At 35.7% G+C, this 19,539-nt stretch overlaps 1 protein-coding gene across 5 annotated transcripts in view; it reads right to left on the bottom strand.

Moving 5' to 3' along the window:
• The window catches only part of COL14A1 (collagen type XIV alpha 1 chain), a 219,066-nt gene that overhangs the window by 56,887 nt on the left and 142,640 nt on the right, over positions 1–19,539 (bottom strand). For all 5 annotated transcript variants that reach the window (XM_077167556.1, XM_077167558.1, XM_077167557.1 and 2 more), the window contains 3 exons: positions 10,894–11,052; positions 3,149–3,226; positions 480–566 (listed from right to left, as the gene is read on the bottom strand). In XM_077167556.1, the coding sequence (XP_077023671.1) occupies positions 480–566; positions 3,149–3,226; positions 10,894–11,052 (324 nt within the window). The remainder of the gene's footprint in view (positions 1–479; positions 567–3,148; positions 3,227–10,893; positions 11,053–19,539) is intronic.

Below are 19,539 nucleotides of genomic sequence, written 5' to 3'. Positions count from 1 at the left end.
TTTTTCCTTAGGAAACCCCAGCCAGTTGTGGAGAACTTCAGGCTCAGATGGAGCACTTTTCCTAATGAATTCAAAATGTTCCCTCCACCATGTTAATTTTGATACAAAATGGGAAAATAGAGGGTATGAAAATCTTACAGGTAAAAAAGTAGAAAGCCAAGGTGGGTAATAGCCAAACTGAAAATAAGTAATAGTAGTTTAAAGGGAAGATTTTGAATACACAGCCATATGAGAGAGAGCATGGCATTGAGGTTAAAAGTATCATCTGTAAGAGTCAGGAAGCCTGGGTTTGAATGCCAGCTCCATAGAGCTGTGTTCTTTAGGCAACTTACTTCATATCTCTATGCTCAGTTTATTCAAAGGACCAAGTAAGAGGCATAGTATTTAGCATAGTGGCCAGCATATAACAGACACACAATAGATATTAACACTATTAAAGAACATTTGACCTGTAGGAGTCCAAACCAGGCAAGACTTACTGGTGGGCCTGCTGGTCCCAGAGCCCCTTTCATGGTTTCAGAACAGGAGCAGGAATGAGGAAGTTCTGGGCAGGTCTCGTCATTCCTCTGAAAAGAAAAAAAAAAAAGCACAACTGTTAACGAGAAGACCTATACAAAAGAATTTCCTATTCAAATAAAGCACTTTGATTTAAGACTTTTAAAAAAACAAAAACTCTTAGTGAGAATTAATGTGGAAAGTCAGCGAGTACCCTTTCCTAATTATGAAATCTTAATTTTAAAGAAAAATGGATGGGTGTCCAATGAATCACTGATATTCACCACATGGAAAAGATAGGGATAAAGCCAACTTGGGTATTCAGGTAAGAACAGAAAGTTAGGAGTGGATGCAAAAAAAAAAAATCCTAGTTACATTTTAATCCACTTGGAGTAATAGTATACTATGAACTAAAGGTTCTGAAAAATGTCTTTATAATAGTTTTCATTTTCAAAGGTTAAAAGAAAACTTGTTGGAAAGGCCAAACAGAACAATTGCATCTATACTAAACCAAAACCAGTAGTTCAACACATCATCAATTTCCTGTAACAATTTCAGTAACTGCTCACACTCTATAGTTTAAAATAGGAAAGTATCACAGCAGCAATACAAAACTTTGAGATAGGAGGCCATTTTTCTCCTCTCTTGGAGAATTTTGTTTTCATGTGACATTGCAAGACAGATTAAGAATGTCAGACTCTATCTGAATAGAGTTACTGGATTGTAGAGGAAGTCAGAACACCTGTTCAAAGCTAGTGAACACAGACACACACACACAAATTGAGTCTTGGTTTACCCGGGTTCAATTCCTGGAGCCTGTCCATGCCAAAAAAAAAAAAAAGCTAGTGAACAATTTGGAAATATCTCATATGGAACAGCAGCCAGAAATAACTCAGCATTGGGTTAAGAACTATAGAACTTCATAAGGTTCATCAGTTCCCTTTGGACAGAGAGAACATGAGCTTTATTACTGAAGACTTTGGGGGAAAAGTAAGGTTAGAACTCATAAGAGTACAAATGATCACTAAATTACCAAGTTCAAAATTATCTAAGTCTCTGAAATATCTACAATAGAAACCCCCAAATATTGAGCAAATGGTCTGCTTTACAGAAATTTGTGTCTAAGTTTGGACAACAGTCAAAGGACACGACATGTTATAGGGAAATTCTCTGCTAATACATATGGTCTGGTTTCTGGCCAGCTAAAGTGAAATACAAACTTAAGCATCCTGAAAGGTTCCCAAAGTAAGGGGATCTGTGACAACCAGCAGGCTACCTGCTGAATGGCTTCAGTAATGTTTTTTACCATTGCTAACAACTACATCCTCACCCATGTCTTCTTATCATGGAATTTATACATCTCAGTGGTAGAAATGAAAAGAAAAGCATTGGGAAGGGCTCAGCAATTTCCTAGGAGAAGTCATGGTCACCTTTTGCTTGACACAACATAGGATTCTGTGTCCTCCCCACCCCCCTTCCAATTTCCAATTTACCTGCATGGAAAAATGGCATCGCAGTGTCTATGATTTAATACCTCGCTAGAGTTTACTAGAAACTTATTTTGATAAAGGAAGAGTAAGTTACTTCCTTCTGAAGCAATCACCATAAATTTAGTACCTGCAATAGATATTCTGATTCTGATATAAGGTCTTAAAAAGTCAAATCTCTTAAGACTTAATGAACGCTTCTCCGTGCTCGTTCTCTGGGTTTTAGTTATTAGGATATGAACACTGTCCACTATGACATTTTCATCCATTTCAGCTTACTAGCTTCTAAGATTCCTAAGATATGAATCTGTTTTTCTGGTTTTACATATTCAGCTATATGCCGCAAATTCCACTTGGTGTTAATGATGAGAAAAAGTTTAATGTCCTAGTAGCTTTGCATAAGTTATATAGATTTTGACTAAGATTCCAAAACTGTGTGCCAAAATGCCTTAGGTCGCTATAGCAAACTCACAGGAGTACTATGGTATGTTTTAAAATATTAAGGGAAACAGCAATATTTGATTACCTCTTTTCAGTCATGTCATGTCTCTGCAAAGCTGGTTTCTCAGCTGTTGCAGTGATGAAAAGCAAGTATCATGGGAAAAATCACTGCGGAACAAGAAGTAAGGGTGGTGACGTCCAATATGATTCCAAGATATGAGGAATTTTAGAGGACCCAATAGGCACACAATCCTCTCAATAAATAACTGTGGTCATTTAAGAATAAAATTAAAATGTTTTTTCTTTAATTTATGTGTATTATTTTTTCATAAGGCTACTACATTGTTAGGAAATAAATACATATTGTTGTTGGTTAGACCTCATTACTTAATAAATAGAACTACTATGTATTTCTTTCGATTGGGGGTAGCATGAAAAAAGTATTGAGACATGAAGGGCTTTGTGAACCCAGAAATTTGGGAACACCTGGGCCTTTTATTAATGGTGCTCCCTGGATTTCTGCAGTTCACACCATGTGTGATTATTTGCATTGGTCCTGATGATTTCAGGCATGCCTCCTTCTTAGCCTCTTGCTAATTTTAACTCTCATGACAATGAATTATCAAATGAGTGTTGAGAAATAGAATTCCATCTTCAGAGAAAATTAAACAATTTTAGAAAATTTCAATAATGAACAGACCAAATACTGAAAGAACAATTCTTACCAGGCCTGGAAGTTCACAGCATTTGTCTTGATTAGCCCATGACGTGGAACAAACAATGTCAAACATCTGTAACTGGAACTGTAATTTAAAAAGAAAACTCCCATTGAACATATGACTAGACTGTGTTTATGATTACATTGCTTTTATATTATAGATTACAAAATGGAATACCGATAACTTTATAACATTACAGTAATTAAGTAAAAAAGTAATTCCAACAACACCAAACTAATATCATTCCTCAGACACAGTGATCTAAGATTTTTGTCTATAATTACACTGTCTACCATCCAAACCCTCTTATCACAACTCACTCTCTTCCATCTCTACCTAAAGCATAAGCTTAGCTCCTCCATTAAGAATGCACAACCGTGCTGCTTCTATAATCAAACAGTGCTGCATATTCTCTTTTCTAGTACACCCCCACCAGACAATAAAATTATGTATATTATTTCCTTTTATGTGAACTCTTCAAGGGACAGGGAACCATTTATTCATCTGTGTGTTCCCTGTCATGATAGGGGGCATACAACAGGCATTCACGAAATCTTGTTGAATTAATTCTGACTTCATTCATTTATGCATACATTCAGCACATTTTTCTTCTGGGCAGAATGTAAGGCAGATACTATGAGGATGCTAGGATGTGAAAACAAAAACAACAGTCCTGCCTTGGAGGAACTCACACATTTTGGAGAGAGAGACACCTAAACTTACTGTAAACAAATGTCATGACAGATTCACATAAGGTGTCGTGAGAACTCATGCTAAGCATATTTTTACTTACGTCATTGTTCCTGCCAAATATTTAGAGTTTTGCTCCACTCTTGCATATTGGCAACAACTTCAAGTACAGCTCGACATATACAAAAATATCATTAAGGGCTAAAACTAGTTTAATGAGCCAACTATTTCTAATCCATTTCTTCCTGTGTTATTTTGAAATTTTAGAAGTGTGATCAGTTACAGATCTGGGGAAAGGAATGCGTCCTTTTCTTTTAGGTCTGCAGGCTTTCTTTTGCATTACTTTCAGCAAGGGCTGGAAATCCTGGGTGCCTTCTTTCTTCCCAACAAATACTATTCATCCCCTGTCAAACTAGAGGGCCCTCTGGATAGAAATGAGAGTTCCCACATAGTTAGTCCTACTGACATATGTCACTAAAAATGCACACAGTATCACAAAAGAGCCTGTCCTATCTGACAATAAAGGGAATGAAATTGGGTTTTCTCTTGTTATACTCAAGAAGAATTGTGCCTTGCTGAAAATGTCCATGCCAACTGAGTTTTGCAAGATCAATAAAATAACCCTTGAGTTTTCGAAGCAGATCTGTGAGTCAAAGCATCATGCTTTCTTGCTTCTATATACTGTACATCTACTGTGATCATTGAGAGAATAGGTGTACAGCTTGCTGATCTTTTTTTCCTAGATCATTTAAATGTTTTTTCCCCCAAAGGCTGTCATATCTGAGCCTATGTAAGACAGCCACACAACAAAATGATGACCTTTAAAAAGTTAGTTTTTTAAAATTAAAACACTTACTAAAAGATCACTGTGCTTGATTTCCATGAACCACAATAGCAATAAAAATATTTCAAGATGCACAGGGCTTGGAAGGGCCATGGAGCTGTTCTGCCTGGTTGTAAGACCTGACTCCTTTACTTACAAGCTGAATTATTTTAAACAAATTATTTCAGGTCTTGGAGTCTCAGTTTCCTCATTTGTAGAGTTAATATAATAGCAGTAGTTATTCATACGGTTATTATGAAGATGAAATTAATTAATATTGGAAAATACTTAGAGTACCTTGGACATAGTTATTACAAATAAATATTATCTTAAAATTCTATGCACAGCCCTTTCATAGTTGAATTCTTCAAGGTACAAGAGTACATAATACAGAGGCAAAAAAAGTGGAATTCAAGGGAAAATATTACAGTATTGGGGGCAGAAATGTAACAGCAGTTTGTTCCCACAAAAATCATAGCATCTGTTTAAAATTTTGGTTGAGAAAATCTTAGCAAATAACAAATAGCAGCCAACATTTGTTGAAAACCTACTTTGTGCAAGTGTTATCCTAAACACTTTGCTTGTATCATTTCATCCTCAGACAACCTCTATAAGGTATGATAATAGCCTTACCAATTCCATTCTGTAAATGACATGGGATGACAGAGTTTAAGAATTTAGCCACATGCTGAAAGCTTAACTGTGGTTGAGATTTGAAAAGCACATCCCATTTTCTCGGGTTTATTTTTCAATAAAGGAATCTTTAGTCTAATGTTTGAAATGTAGGAAGCTAGCCTAACCTTATGATGTCTTTTTTCTGGAGACATCTAGTAAATGAGGTCCATTATGACAGCATTAGACAGATTCAGTTAAGTATGTGAACTATTCATCCACTAGGAAATTTTCCATTTCTGAATATAGCCCTCAATGTAAAAAACATTTTTGTGAATGGAAAGATTTACTTAAAGCAAGGCCTTTCACTGGCCACAATATCTACCAGGCTTTCTCAAACTTTTTCATTTAAACATTCACCAACTAATAACCTATAACACTATAATGTCTACATTCAAGACATTGGCTAGACTTCTGCTCTGTTGAATTACTGGAATTCTTATGAGCTTATTTCATCTATTCAAGGGGCTGAATGCCTACTAAGTGCTTAATGAGGCAGTGCTATCATTTGAGGAATGCTACGTGGGCTGTCTTTTCTTTTTCAAGTTAGATGAAGTCAGCAGCCTTTTTTCTGAGTACAACATATTTATTCATTGCTGTTTCCATTTGGATTCCTCAGCCTTTATTTAGGAATTTCTTTACCAAGTTTCATTTCCAGGGACTGATTCAAAACAAAACCAAATTGCCTCCAGCTTTTATTCCCCCCCTCCAAAATCACACACATATTTATACAAATTATGTAGGAGATGATACAAATTTTTTTGTACTGTCAAAAGATCTTTTATCTGGGTGCCTTAAGTTATAAGACAGTGTAGCTCAAAATAAATTGCACTTTAGGCAACTAATGCAAAAAGGAACTCCTTTTTATTTTTGCAACTTTTTTCCTTTGCAACTAACTGAACATTATAAAAGACATCTGTGCAAAAAAGAAAAGTAGAAAATAGCCTTCTACTTTTACTTTTTATATCTTTAAAGGGAATATTCAGCAAATTACAAATGCTCACTTTTTTCATTATTGAACATTTTTGTCTTGGTGTAGCACAAAATACAAGTCATTTGAGGTCAAATGTTAGCATGAAAATATTTCTCGGCAGTTGAGTCAAGTCACTATGCTGAGTCACTATGGTCTGTGAATGAGAATTAAAACTTCTCCTTGGCTCCAATTTCCACTTAGGACAAGATTATATTGTTTGAATTTTTTTCTAGCATAACACAATTAAGTTTTTTATTTGAAATCAAGCCATACCTGAACTTATACAAATATTTAGAGAGCCATATACTGCACAAGAATACTGTAGAAAGAGTATTGGACTTAAGAGTCAGTATCAGTAGACAGGGGAATTAGGCCACGCTCTGCCTGTCACGTGGTGCTTAACTTTTATTGACTCTGTCTCAAAATCAAGATTTATTGAGTAAACACCACTTGCCAGGTATTGAACTAAGGCATTCCACATGTTCTCCATCAGTTTAGTGAATTTAAGGAAAACTATGAAGACACCATTAGGATTAGGAAATGAACATCAAGAGCTGTTGTACTTGTTGGTAGCAATTAGGATATTTACATATAGACAGACTTTGGGTGGAAAGATTTCATCATATACTTTCAAGGCCGTAATTCACATAATAGTGAGTCTCTGAGTCCATCAATGACGACTCAGGGCAGAAGGTGACTAGAACATAGGAGACTCCCTCCTCTGCTTTAACTCATACAGTAATCGGAGCCTGAAGCAGTAGAAGAAAGTACTGGAATAGAAGGTGGGTAGCGTTCGGTAAGTCAGATCAGACTCCTATCTCATTTTCCTCATTCTTTGAAGCGGGGAGGGGGAGAGTCCCTCCCTAACTTCTTTGTTCTCAGTTTCTCTCTCAGTAAAGTGAGATTAATATGTCTTTCCTCCAAGAGGATCAGATTATATCATCTCAGAAAACTGCACCCTGCCTGCTGATGGTAAGCACTCAATAAATATTAGTGACTATTATTAGTTTAAGAATTAAAAGAGATACTTCATGTGAAACAACACAATCATTACCTTGTAATTTAACAGCACTTACTTATATAGTATCAGAACCAGTCTACTGTTGATTCTTACATAAAACTCCATTAGGGTCAATGAGACTATAGACCAACTCCAGGGAATAACTTATATTTTGTTTTGTTTTGCACAGCAGAGGTCTAAATAAATATCAATGGGATAATTAGACAAGTGTTAGATTTGAAAAGATGTAAGAAACACACTAAGGAACAAGATCCTATGCCAGAAACTAAAAAATGTTCTAGAATCATTCCCGACTGGAAGCAATATAATTTTATTAGGGATCAGAATAAGATAGAAGAAACTTCTTTGGGGAATAAAAGATCGGAAAAGAGAAGCACAGTTGTTAAGTTTCTTCCCTTATGTGTTTAGACAGCTAAATGATGTCTGCTTATTAGTTTAGTCCCACTAGAGACTGTTGTTACCATAAAATCTTGCATTGCACAAGTCGTTTTTATTTCAAATACCAGCAATTTCAGTAAGTAGAGTCTATATTCCTAAAGCCATTCATCTATCCTCCACTCAACTTTGATTTAAAAAGAATATATTTCATTGAAAGTCTGAATCTTTAGCGTCTTCTGTCATCTGGCATTTTTTTTGAGTCATTTCTGAATTTGCCAGTGACTACTGGTCTATAAAGTACTAATCCCTTTTATATAACTGCTCCTCCTGAAATAATCTTACCTTTGTACGTTACCGAGCTCCTTTTGCTGCTTGAGTGGGGAATTGGCATGCAGGTGTATATTAAGACTGTGTCAGCAATCTGATTTCTAAATTGAAAATGGAAGACTGTTCTCTTTTGCCTTATATTGAAACAATTAGCAGTAACTCAAAGGGCACATCTGAGTTTCCAATTCCATTCTTGAGGTCTAAACTATTATTATCCATTTCAACATAATCGAATTCTTCTATAAGTGGGCAGACTGAATGTCTATTTAATAATACTTTGTTGACTTCTAGATTCTGACAAAAGGCACCACTTTTCCCCTGCTAGCTTTACAAAGAACTCCTTAATTATTGACTTCTATAAATTCTCCTTTGTCTACTATTGGTTGGAACTTACCACAGAGGGTGCTCTGTTTAATTGCTTTTCTTTCATGGCCAGAAGTGAAGATTTGTTGCCGGTAGGCATGAAACATACAGGCAGTTAGGCTTTTGGAAATAAATTATTTGATATTTAATTGGTCAGCTATTTAGAGTATAATTTTTACATACACTCTGTAATTTTGAATAAAATTATAAAATTTTATTCAATTAAAATGTAATTATAAAAGTATAATTTTGAAGTATAAATTGCAATTAGGAGAGGGTGTGATATTTTACAAGAATGTTGTCAATATCATATATGGAATACAATACGTGTAAAACAAAATTTTAAGAAAAGAGAATGCAATTTAAATGGGCAATATCCTATTTAATTTCTATCAAGTGTTTCATGTGAAATTAATTAGACACTGAAGTGTGGGACAGAAGGCAGTGGCTGCAAATAATGACTATGACATGGTTTCTATTTGGGAGGAATTTATACTCTGGCTAGAGAGGTGAGATGTAAATGTCTGAAAGAGTAAGAAAATAATATCTGAAGCCAAAAATTAAGAGTTTTAACAGTGCTAGGGTTGTAGAGAAGGTAAAGAGCAAAAGGGGATTGGAGAAGTTATTATTGACCTCCTTCAATAAGAACTGCTATTTACTGAATGCCTACTAAGTATCAGGCATTTTATATGCAGTATTTCTAAGGTAAAAAGAATAACAGTACCAAATGATTGGGGCTCAGAATCTCATACACCTAGAATTATTTTTCTTTCCTAAATTAGAGTCCATTAATTTATCCATCCAAGTATCCATCAATTAATCCATTTATCCATACAAGATTATCCTTAGTTTACTAATTCTGGATTCTTATAGGTTCCTGAGTGTGCTATCCCAGAATTATCTTCCATTAGGCAGATGTTTCTTAATCACCATAAAATGCTACATATCAAGGGAAGACAACTCCTTAATATCACGTAATATTCTTCAGAGCTTCTTAGTATCGTAAAAGAGAGTTTTCCACAACTTTTCATATTCTTTTTTCAAACATCTAATCCATAGATTTTCAAACCAAAGAAGAAACAAAATACTTTTAAATATACATCAAAAAAAAAAAAAAAGAGAAAGAAAAAAAAAAAAAGGGCAGGCCACAGTGGCTCAGCAGGCAGAATTCTCGCTTGCCATGCCAGAGACCCGGGTTCAATTCCTGGTGCCTGCCAATGTTAAATAAATAAATAAATATATATATACACACACCAAAGCTTAAAGTAAATAGCCCACCTCTCTCAAGGTCTGAAAGCATCAGTGTCCCCTATATACACAAAGGTTTCACTTCTATTTCTACTACAGAGAGAAATGGCACTGAAAAGCAACATGCCCCAAGGTAAGTCATTTTACCTCTCTGAGACTGTTTTCTGGAGTGTGAAGTGAACAGGTTAGACCAGAACAGAGGAATTATTAGACTAATGCTCCTTGAAGATGCCTTCGGGGCCACAAAGAGTGGGGGTACCTACCACCCATGTTCCCTTCCCCATTCAATCACCATAAGTTTGTCTTAATCTTATCTATTTATCTATTTAGTTATTTGACGTAGTATGAGATTTCATTTGTACAAAGGGATTTTTCACTTTAAAAAATTTGAGAACCACCTATCTTTCTAAAGTTCCATATGGTCAATTCTAGATTTATCAAAGTGGATAAAAGCAGTAGTGATTCATAATTAACTGGATTCTGTTCTGTAGAAGGGAAATGTAAATTAGAACAGTTGGAATTGTTTACAAGAATAAAATGCCTTGAGGACTAATTGGTTCTAATTAGAGAATGACTCATATTAGGAAATGTTGCTCATTAGCTATGAATGCATGGTGTTAGAACAGAAACCTGTGTACAGTATTCTTTTCTCTGGGTAGTGAGTAAGAGGAATGTGATTCTTTGGCCAAATGGAAGTTGCCCAGACTTACAGCTCAGTTTGTATGATGAAAAATATATTATCCTACAATAATTTGTTACTTTATACCAATGATTGAACAGTGAGCTTCACTTCAGAAAAATCAAGAAGTTAGTATTAAAATACCCAACTCTAACTCGAATGACTTATTTCAATTTCCAATGTATAATAGCCACATATTTTGCATGTATTTTATTGGTTTATGTATTGAGATTAGTTTACAGTTTTTGATGCTCATTTACAAACCATTTATGTCACAAACCATCATGTGATTAATACATTACTATTTTAATTTAGAAATGTGTTTAGGAAATAAACTAGCCCAATTCCTGAAGCTTCCTCCTAATAATAAAGCAGAAGCATACTGCCAAGAGCTTTGAACCACGTGTTTTAGTGCATTTAAAGAGGACATTATCTATTTATGCACCCATCCACCCATCCATCCAATAATCTATCCCTTCATCTCTGTACCAAATGTTTCCCTCAAAAAATAGCTAAATATAGTTTTAAATGATTTTTTCTGTAATGTTAGTAGAGTTTCACCTATTTATCCACTTACCGGTGCAGAGTTTCCATTTGGTCCCCTTGATCGAACCATTCTTCCCAGAACTTCTACACCATCTGATGTGACGTTAGCTGATGCATTGACTGCCTTCTCGTCCACTTGCTTGCAGTCAATAACCAGTTTAGCCAAAGTCTTGCTGACGACAATGTGTAGCTGGGTACAAGTAAAGATGTTTGAGGAGTAAGAAGCAGGAGGAAATAGCCAGATTGGAATAATTGTGTGACATCACTATAAAGAATGAAAGAGAGAAGGAATTCTGTCGCCATATATTTTGCTAGAAGAGAAGGGCTCCACTCTTACAACTCCATGAATTTCCCATTTTCAAGTACCATCACTATTTTCATTTACTTAAGATTTTCATTTAAACAACTTTAAAAGGATTCACTTCTTAAAATCTAGTTGTACACTCAAGTAACGATATCTGTGAAATGAGAGGGTTGATGTGCTAGTTATGTCTTTTCTTAATGCACATTAAAACAAACAAAAAATATTGGGAAAAAATGCACATCAAGAGGGTGCAGGGCTGACAGAAAAATTAAAAAAAAAAAAAAAGGATTGGACAGCACAAAATACTTGAAAAAGTCTGGTCCCTGAAAGAAAGGAAGGGGCACCTAGGACCTGGAGATACACAGAGCAACATATCAACTTAAGCTCTTGATTGACAAACCCAAGGAACCAGGGTCCTGCACTGAAAAGGACTTTTTTTCTTTTCTGTTCTGTGGCTGTGTTTAAATGGCTTGACTGTTCTTTGCATACAACTGCAAGGCTTCTCAGGCTCCAGCTGCCCCAGGCAGAGGCAGAATTAAGCTTGTCTGAGAGACAAAGAAGCTGGTCAGATAAAAGGAATTAATTCCCTGGAGGCTGTGCCTTCCGCAGGAGAAGGATGGGGCTCAGCTCAGGTGGAATTTTTCCCTCAAGGAATTCAGTCCCCAGGGTCTGGAAAACTGAAGCAATTAAAGAAAGCTTACAACCTTTCCTCTGACTCAACCATGGCCCTAGAAGGGAGAGTCTGCTGAAGTTAAAGGTTCCGCATCACTTTATGCTGGGGGGACCTGCAGGCAGACAAGCACCACGTACTGGGCAGGTAAAACGCAGAGTCCAGAGGTTTCATAGGAAAGTCTGTCAACCTGCCTGGTCTTACCCTCAGGGAAAACTGAGGTAGGTGACTGTTTCCTCCTGAGAGGACAGTCTGGTCTGGGAAAATCTGACTGGGGTCTATAATACCTAAACAGACCTTCCTACGGGGGAGAAAAAGGGACCATACAGGAAGGGCAAGAAACAAGAAACAAGAACTGAAAAATTCTGATGTGTTAAACAAAACCCAAGGTAGAGGTCAAAGAATAAGTTGAACTGAATGTCAAAGAACAGATAGATAACAAAGTCATCTAGCAAGAAAATTGTAGGTAAAAAACTGAAAAAAATCTCCAGAATAAACTAATTAAGGAAATTAAATGTCTAGATGCCAGCAAAAAATAATGAGTCGTACTAGGAAAATTGAAGATATGGCCCACTCAAAGGAATAAACCAACAATTCAAATGAGATACAGGAGTTGAAACAATTAATTCAGGATGTTCAGACAGACATGGAAAATCTCATCAAAAATCAAATCAATGAATTCAGGAATGATGGAAAGAAGGCAAGGCATGAAGAAAAAGGAGAAATCGAAAGTCTGAAAAAAAAATCACAGAACTTATGGGAATGAAAGGCAAAGTAGAAGAGATGAAAAAACAACTGTAACCTACAATGTTAGATTTCAAGGGGCAGAAGATAGGATTAGTGAACTGGGGGACAGGACATCTGAAATCCAACAAGCAAAAGAAAATATAGGGAAAAGAATGGAAAAATATGAGCAGGGATTCAGGGAACTGAATGACAACATAAGTGTAGGAATACACATGTTGTGGATGTCCAGGAAGGAGAAGAAAAGGGAAAAGGAGGCAAAAAAGTAATGAAGGAAGCTATCACTGAAAATTTCCCAACTCTTATGAAAGACTTAAAATTATAGATCCAAGAAGTGCAGCATACCCCAAACAGACTAGATCCAAATAGATGTACTCCAAGACACTTACTAATCAGAATATCAGATGTCAAACAGAAAGAGAGAATTTTGAAAGCAGCAAGAGAAAAGCAATCTATTACATTCAAGGTAAGCCCAACAAGACTATGCATAGATTTCTCAGAAGAAACCATGGAGGTGAGAAGACAGTGGTATGATATATTTAAGATCCTAAAAGAGAAAAACTGCCAACCAAGAATCCTACATCCAGCAAAACTGTTCTCCAGAAATGAGGGGGAACTTCAAACATTTTCAGACAAAAAATCACTGAGATTATTTGTAACCAAGAGACTGACTCTGCAAGAAATATTGAAGGGAGCACTAGAGACAGATAGGAAAAGACAGCAGAGAGAGGTGTGAAGAAGAGTGAGAAATGAAAACTATCATAAAGGTAAAAAGAAGAAAAATTAGATATGATATATAAAATCCAAAAGGCAAAATGAGAGAAGAAAATACTGCCTTTACAGTAATAACACTAAATGTTAATGGATTAAACTCCCCAATCAAAAGACATAGACTGGCAGAATGGATTAAAAAACAGGACCCATCTATATGTTGTCTACAGGAGATTAATTTTAGACCCAAGGTTAAACATAGATTGAAAGTGAAAGGTTGGGAAAAGATATTTCATGCAAACAACAATCAGAAAAGAGTAGGATTAGATATACTAATATCCAACAAATTAGACCTCAAATGTAAAACAATTAAAAGAGACAAAGAAGAACACTGTGTGTTAATAAAAGGAACAATTCAACAAGAGGACATAACAATCATATATATTTATGCACCAAGCTAGAGTGCTCCAAAATACATGAGGCAAACACTGAAAAGAGAAATAGACACTTCTACCATAATAGTTGGAGACTTCAATTCCCCATTCTCATCAATGGACAGAACATCTAGATGGAGGATCAATAAAGAAAAAGAAAATTTGAATAAATAATAAATGAACTAGACTTAACAGGCATTTACAGAACATGACACCCCACAACAGCAGGATATACCTTTTTCTCAAGTGCTCATGGATCATTCTCAAGGATAGACCATATGCTGGGTCACAAAGCAAGTCTCAATAAATTTAAAAAGACTGAAATCATACAAAACACTGTCCCAGATCATAAAGGAATGAAGTTGGAAATCAATAATAGGTAGAGGGCCAGAAAATTCACAAATATATGGAGGCTTAACAACACACTCTTAAACAACCAGTGGGTCAAGGAAGAAATTACAAGAGAAATCAGTAAATATCTCAAGGCAAATGAAAATGAAAACACAACATATCAAAATTTACTGGATGCAGCAAAGGCAATGCTAAGAGGGAAATTTATTGTGCTAAATGTCTATATCAAAAAAGAAGAAAGAGCAAAAGTCAAGGAATTAACTGTTCACTTAGAAGAACTAGAGAAAGAATAGCAAACTAACTCCAAAACAAAAAAAAGTCAAGAAATAATGAAGATTTGAGCAGAAATAAACGAAATTGAGAACATGAAATCAAGAAAATCAGCAAAACCAGAAGTTGGTTCTATGAGAAAATCAATCAGCTTGATGGACCCTTAGCAAGGTTGACATAAAGAAGAGAGAGGATGCAAATAAATTAAATAAAAAATGGAAAAAAAGACATAACCACTGACTCCACAGAAATAAAAGAGGTAATGAGAGGACACTATGAACAACTTTATGCTAATAAACTAGACAATGTAGATGAAATGGACAACTTCCTAGAAAGGCATGAATAACCAATACTGACTCAAGTAGAAATAGATGACCTCAACAAACCAATCACAAGAAAAGAAACTGAATTAGCCATTCAGAGGCTCCCAAAAAAGAAAAGTCCAGGACCAGATGGTTTCATATGTGAATTCTACCAAACATTCAGGAAAGAATTAGTACCAATCCAGCTCAAACTCTTCAAAAAAACTGAAGTGGAGGGAAGGCTATCTAACTCATTCTATGACGCCAACATCATCCTCATAACAAAGCTAAGACAAAGATACTACAAGAGAAGAAAATTACAGACCAATCTCTCTAATGAATATAGATAAAAAATCCTCAACAAAATTCTTGCAAATCGAATTCAGCAGCACATTGGAGGAATTATACACCATGACCAAGTAGGATTCATCCCAGGTATGCAAGGATGGTTCAACATAAGAAAATCAATTAATGTAATACACCATATCAATGAAACAAAGCAGAAACATCACATGATCATCTCTATTGATGCAGAAAAAGCATCTGACAAAATTCAACATAGTTTCTTGTTGAAAACACTTCAAAGGATAGGAATAGAAGGGGAATTCCTCAACATGATAAAGGGAATATATGAAAAACCCACAGCTAACATCATCTTCAATGGGGAAAAACTGAAAACTTTCCCACTAAGATCAGGAACAAGACAAGGATGTCCACTGTCCCATTATTATTCAACATTGTGTTGGAAGTTCTAGCCAGAGTAATTGGATGAGAAAAAGAAATAGAAGGCATCAAAATTGAAAAGGAAGAAATAAAACTCCCACTGTTTGCAGATGATATGATACTATATGTTGAAAACCCCAAAAAATCCACAGCAAAACCACTAGAGCTAATAAATGAGTGAAGCAAAGTGGCAGGTTACAAGGTGAACACTCAAAAATCTGTAGTGTTTCTATACACTAGTAATGAGCAATCTGAGGGAGAAATCAAGAAAAAAATCCATTTATAATTGCAACTAAAAGAATAAAATATTTAGGAATAAACTTAACTAAGGATACAAAAGACCTATACAAAGAAAACCACAAGAAATCGCTAAAAGAAATCACAGAAGACTAAATAAATGGAAGGGCATACCTTGTTCATGGATTAAAAGACTAAGTATAGTTAAGATGTCAATTCTACCTAAATTGATTCATAGATTCAATGCAATACCAATTAAAATCCCCAAAACTTAGTTTTCAGAAATAGAAAAATCAATAACCAAATTTATCTGGGAGGGTAGTGTGTGCTAAATAGCTAAAAATATCCTGAGGAAAAAAAATGAAATCAGAGGTCTCACACTACTTTAAGGCATATTACAAAGCTACAGTGGTCAAAACAGCATGATACTGGCATAAAGATAGATATACTGACCAATGGAATCGAATAGCGTGTTCAGATACAGACCCTCTCATCTATGGACAATTATCTTTGATAAGGCAGTCAAGCCAATTCACCTGCGACAGAACCAGTCTCTTCAATAAATGGTGCCTAGGGAACTGGATAGCCACATGCAAAAGAATGAAAGAGGATCCATATTTCACACCTTATACAAAATTTAACTCAAGTGGGTCAAAGACCTAAACATAGATCTGAGACCATAAAACTTTTAGAAGAAAATGTAGGGAAATATCTTACAAATCTCATAATAGGAGGCAGATTCCTAGATCTTACACCCAAAGCATGAGCACTGAAGAAATAGATAAATGGGAACTCCTCAAAATTAAACACTTTGGTGCATCAAAGAACTTAGTCAAGAAAGTAAAAAGGCAGCCTACACAATGGGAGACAATATTTGGAAACAATATATCAGATAAGGGTCTAGTATCCAGAATATATAAAGAGATTGTTCAACTCAACAACAAAAAGACAACCCAATTACAAAATGGGCAAAAGACATGAACAGACACTTCTTAGAAGAAGAAATACAAATGGCTAAAAGGCACATGAAAAAGATGCTCAACTTCCCTGGCTACTAGGGCAGTGCAAATCAAAACCACAATGAGATATCATCTCACACCCACCAGAATGGTCATTATCAATAAAACAGAAAATGACAAGTGCTGGAAAGGATGTGGAGAAAGAGGCACACTTATCCACTGTTGGTGGGAATGTCAAATGGTACAACCACTGTGGAACGCAGTTTGGCCATTCCTCAGGAAGCTAAGTATAGAATTGCCATAGGATCCAGCAATATCATTGCTAGGTATCTACTCAGAGGACATGAGGGCAAGGACACAAATGGACATTTTCACATCAATGTTTATAGCAGCATTATTTACAATTGCCAAGAGATGGAAACAGCCCAAATGTCCATCAATAGATGAGTGGCTAAAAAAGCTGTGGTGTATATATATGATGGAATACTACACAGATGTAAGATTGAATATAGTCATGAAACATGTAACAACATGGATGGACCTTGAGGACCATTCATTATGCTGAGTGAAATTAGCCAGAAACAAAAGGATAAATACTGCATGGTCTCACTGGTATGAACTAACATTAATGAATGAACTAGAGAACTTCAGTTAAGAACAGAGGCCATCAAGAGATAGAAATAGGGTAGATTTGGGGTAATTGGAGCTGAAGGGATACAGATTGTACAAGAGGACTGATTGTAAAAATTCAGAAGTAGATAGCACAATACTACCTAATTGTAGCACAATAATGTTAGTATACTAAATGAAGCTGAATGTGAGAATGATAGAGGGAGGAGGCCAGGGGGCACAAATGAAGTCAGAAGGAAAGATAGACAATAAAGACTGAGATGGTATGACCTAGGAATCCCTGGAATGTAAAATGATAGTGATTAAATGTACAAATTAAAAAATGTTTTTGTATGAGGAAGAACAAAGGAATGTCAATATTGCATTGTGTTGAAAATAGATGGTGAATCATATTTTAAAACTTTATGTGTGAGACTAAAGCAAAAAAATGTTTATATGGTACAAAATTTATATTTTGACTAGTACATTTCCTAATATAACTTATACAGGCAGTTTAATCAAACACCATAGTACTTGGAACCTTGCATAGGGCATGAGATTTTGTAGGTTTGTCCAGAGTGATGCCCAGATAAATCCCAGAGTGATTTGAACAGTGAATAGGGAAGTATTTGCAGAGTTCCCTAGGGGGAATGGTGAGAAAAGGGGAAAATTCAACTTCCCCAAGTGGAGAATTATTGATATTCTCACAGGCAGTGGGGACAGCCAAAGCAATAGGCCAAGCTTCCAGTCTTGGGGTTTGTTCATATGAAACTTAATCCCACAAAGGATAGGCTAAGCTTACTTAAAATTAGGCCTAAGAGTCACCCTCCAGAGAACCTCTTTCGTTGCTCAGATGTGGCCTATCTCTCTCTCAGCCAACATGGCAAGCAAACTCACTGCCCTCCCTCTCTCCATGTGGGACATGACTCCCAGGGGTGTAAACCTCCCTGGCAACGTGGGACAGAAATCCTAGAATGAGCTGTGACTCAGCATGAAAGGATTGAGAAAACCTTCTCAACAAAAAGGGGGAAGAGAGAAATGAGACAAAATAAAGTGTCAGTGGCTGAGAGATTTCAGAGTCAAGAGGTTATCCTGGAGGTTATTCTTATGCATTTTATACATGTCTCCTTTTCTGTTTAAGGTGTATTAGAGAGGCTAGAGGGAAGTACCTGAAACTGTAGAGCTGTGTTCCAGTAGCCATGTTTCTCAAAGATGAATGTATAAAGATATAGCTTCTGCAATGTGACTATGTGATTGTGAAAACTTTGTGTCTGATGCTCCTTTTATCTACAATATTGACAGATGAGTAAAAAATATGGATTAAAAATAAATAAATAATAGGGGAACAAATGTTAAAATAAATTGAGTAGATTGAAATACCAGTGAACAAAGAAAGAGACTGGTAAGGGGTATAGAAAAAAAATAGGGGAACAAAGGTTAGAATCTATTGAGTAGATGGAAATACTAGTGGTTAATGAGATGGAGGGTAAGGAGTATGGTATGTGTGAGTTTTTCTTTTTTCTTTTTATTTCTTTTTCTGGAGTGATGCAAATGTTCTAAAAAATGTACATGATGAATATACTACTATGTGATGACATTGTGAGCCATTGATTGTACACCATACACAGAATGTTTGTATGTTAAGAATGTTCATGTTTGTATGTTGATTTGGTTTGATAACACCAAATAAATTAAATTTTTAAAATGCACATCAAGTTAACACCAAAAATCATCTTAAGGTCGCCCCCATTATTGGCAAACCACACTTTGGTAATACTTGCTCAGTGTGAGACAACAAGATCTAGAATCAGAGGGGAAAGAGAATGTTTTCTAGAGGTTCCAGGCCTAAATGAAACAGAGAACTTTGGCTTAATGCATAATGCTGTTTTCTCAAAGTAATATCTTTAGAATCTGGATGTCCATGGCCATATTTTCAGAAGTCTTCACATTCTTATTGAAAATTTGTAAAAATTTGTGTTATTTACATGATAATCAAAGATAAGTATTTTCCAGATGCTGGGTAGTCATATAGTGACCAAGTTCCACCATGAAATTTCAATGCTTATGCATGTTGGTTTATTACTGGGTTTTTCCCATGAGTACTACATTTTTGTGTCAGGCTAGTGAGCTAAAAGAGGTGTAATTAATAGTTAAATAATGTTTTCCCATTACTTGCCAAGAGAAATTATAAATAGCTGTCTAAGGTAATTCAAAGAGAAAAGTACTGGACTATATGAATCACTATAGGAGAGTTACAGCAGGAAGTACTATATTCACATTGTGAGCAGAGATTGAATTTCAGTGGAATACTGTCATGTGCCATTCAAATGTTGCTTTTAATTTTATTGGTTTTGCTCAATCCT

This window comes from Tamandua tetradactyla, chromosome 6 (genome assembly GCF_023851605.1).
Source record: "Tamandua tetradactyla isolate mTamTet1 chromosome 6, mTamTet1.pri, whole genome shotgun sequence".
NCBI classification, from domain to species: domain Eukaryota; kingdom Metazoa; phylum Chordata; class Mammalia; order Pilosa; family Myrmecophagidae; genus Tamandua; species Tamandua tetradactyla.
Note: the sequence above shows the minus strand (reverse complement) of the source record. Positions and strands in the feature narration are given on the sequence as shown.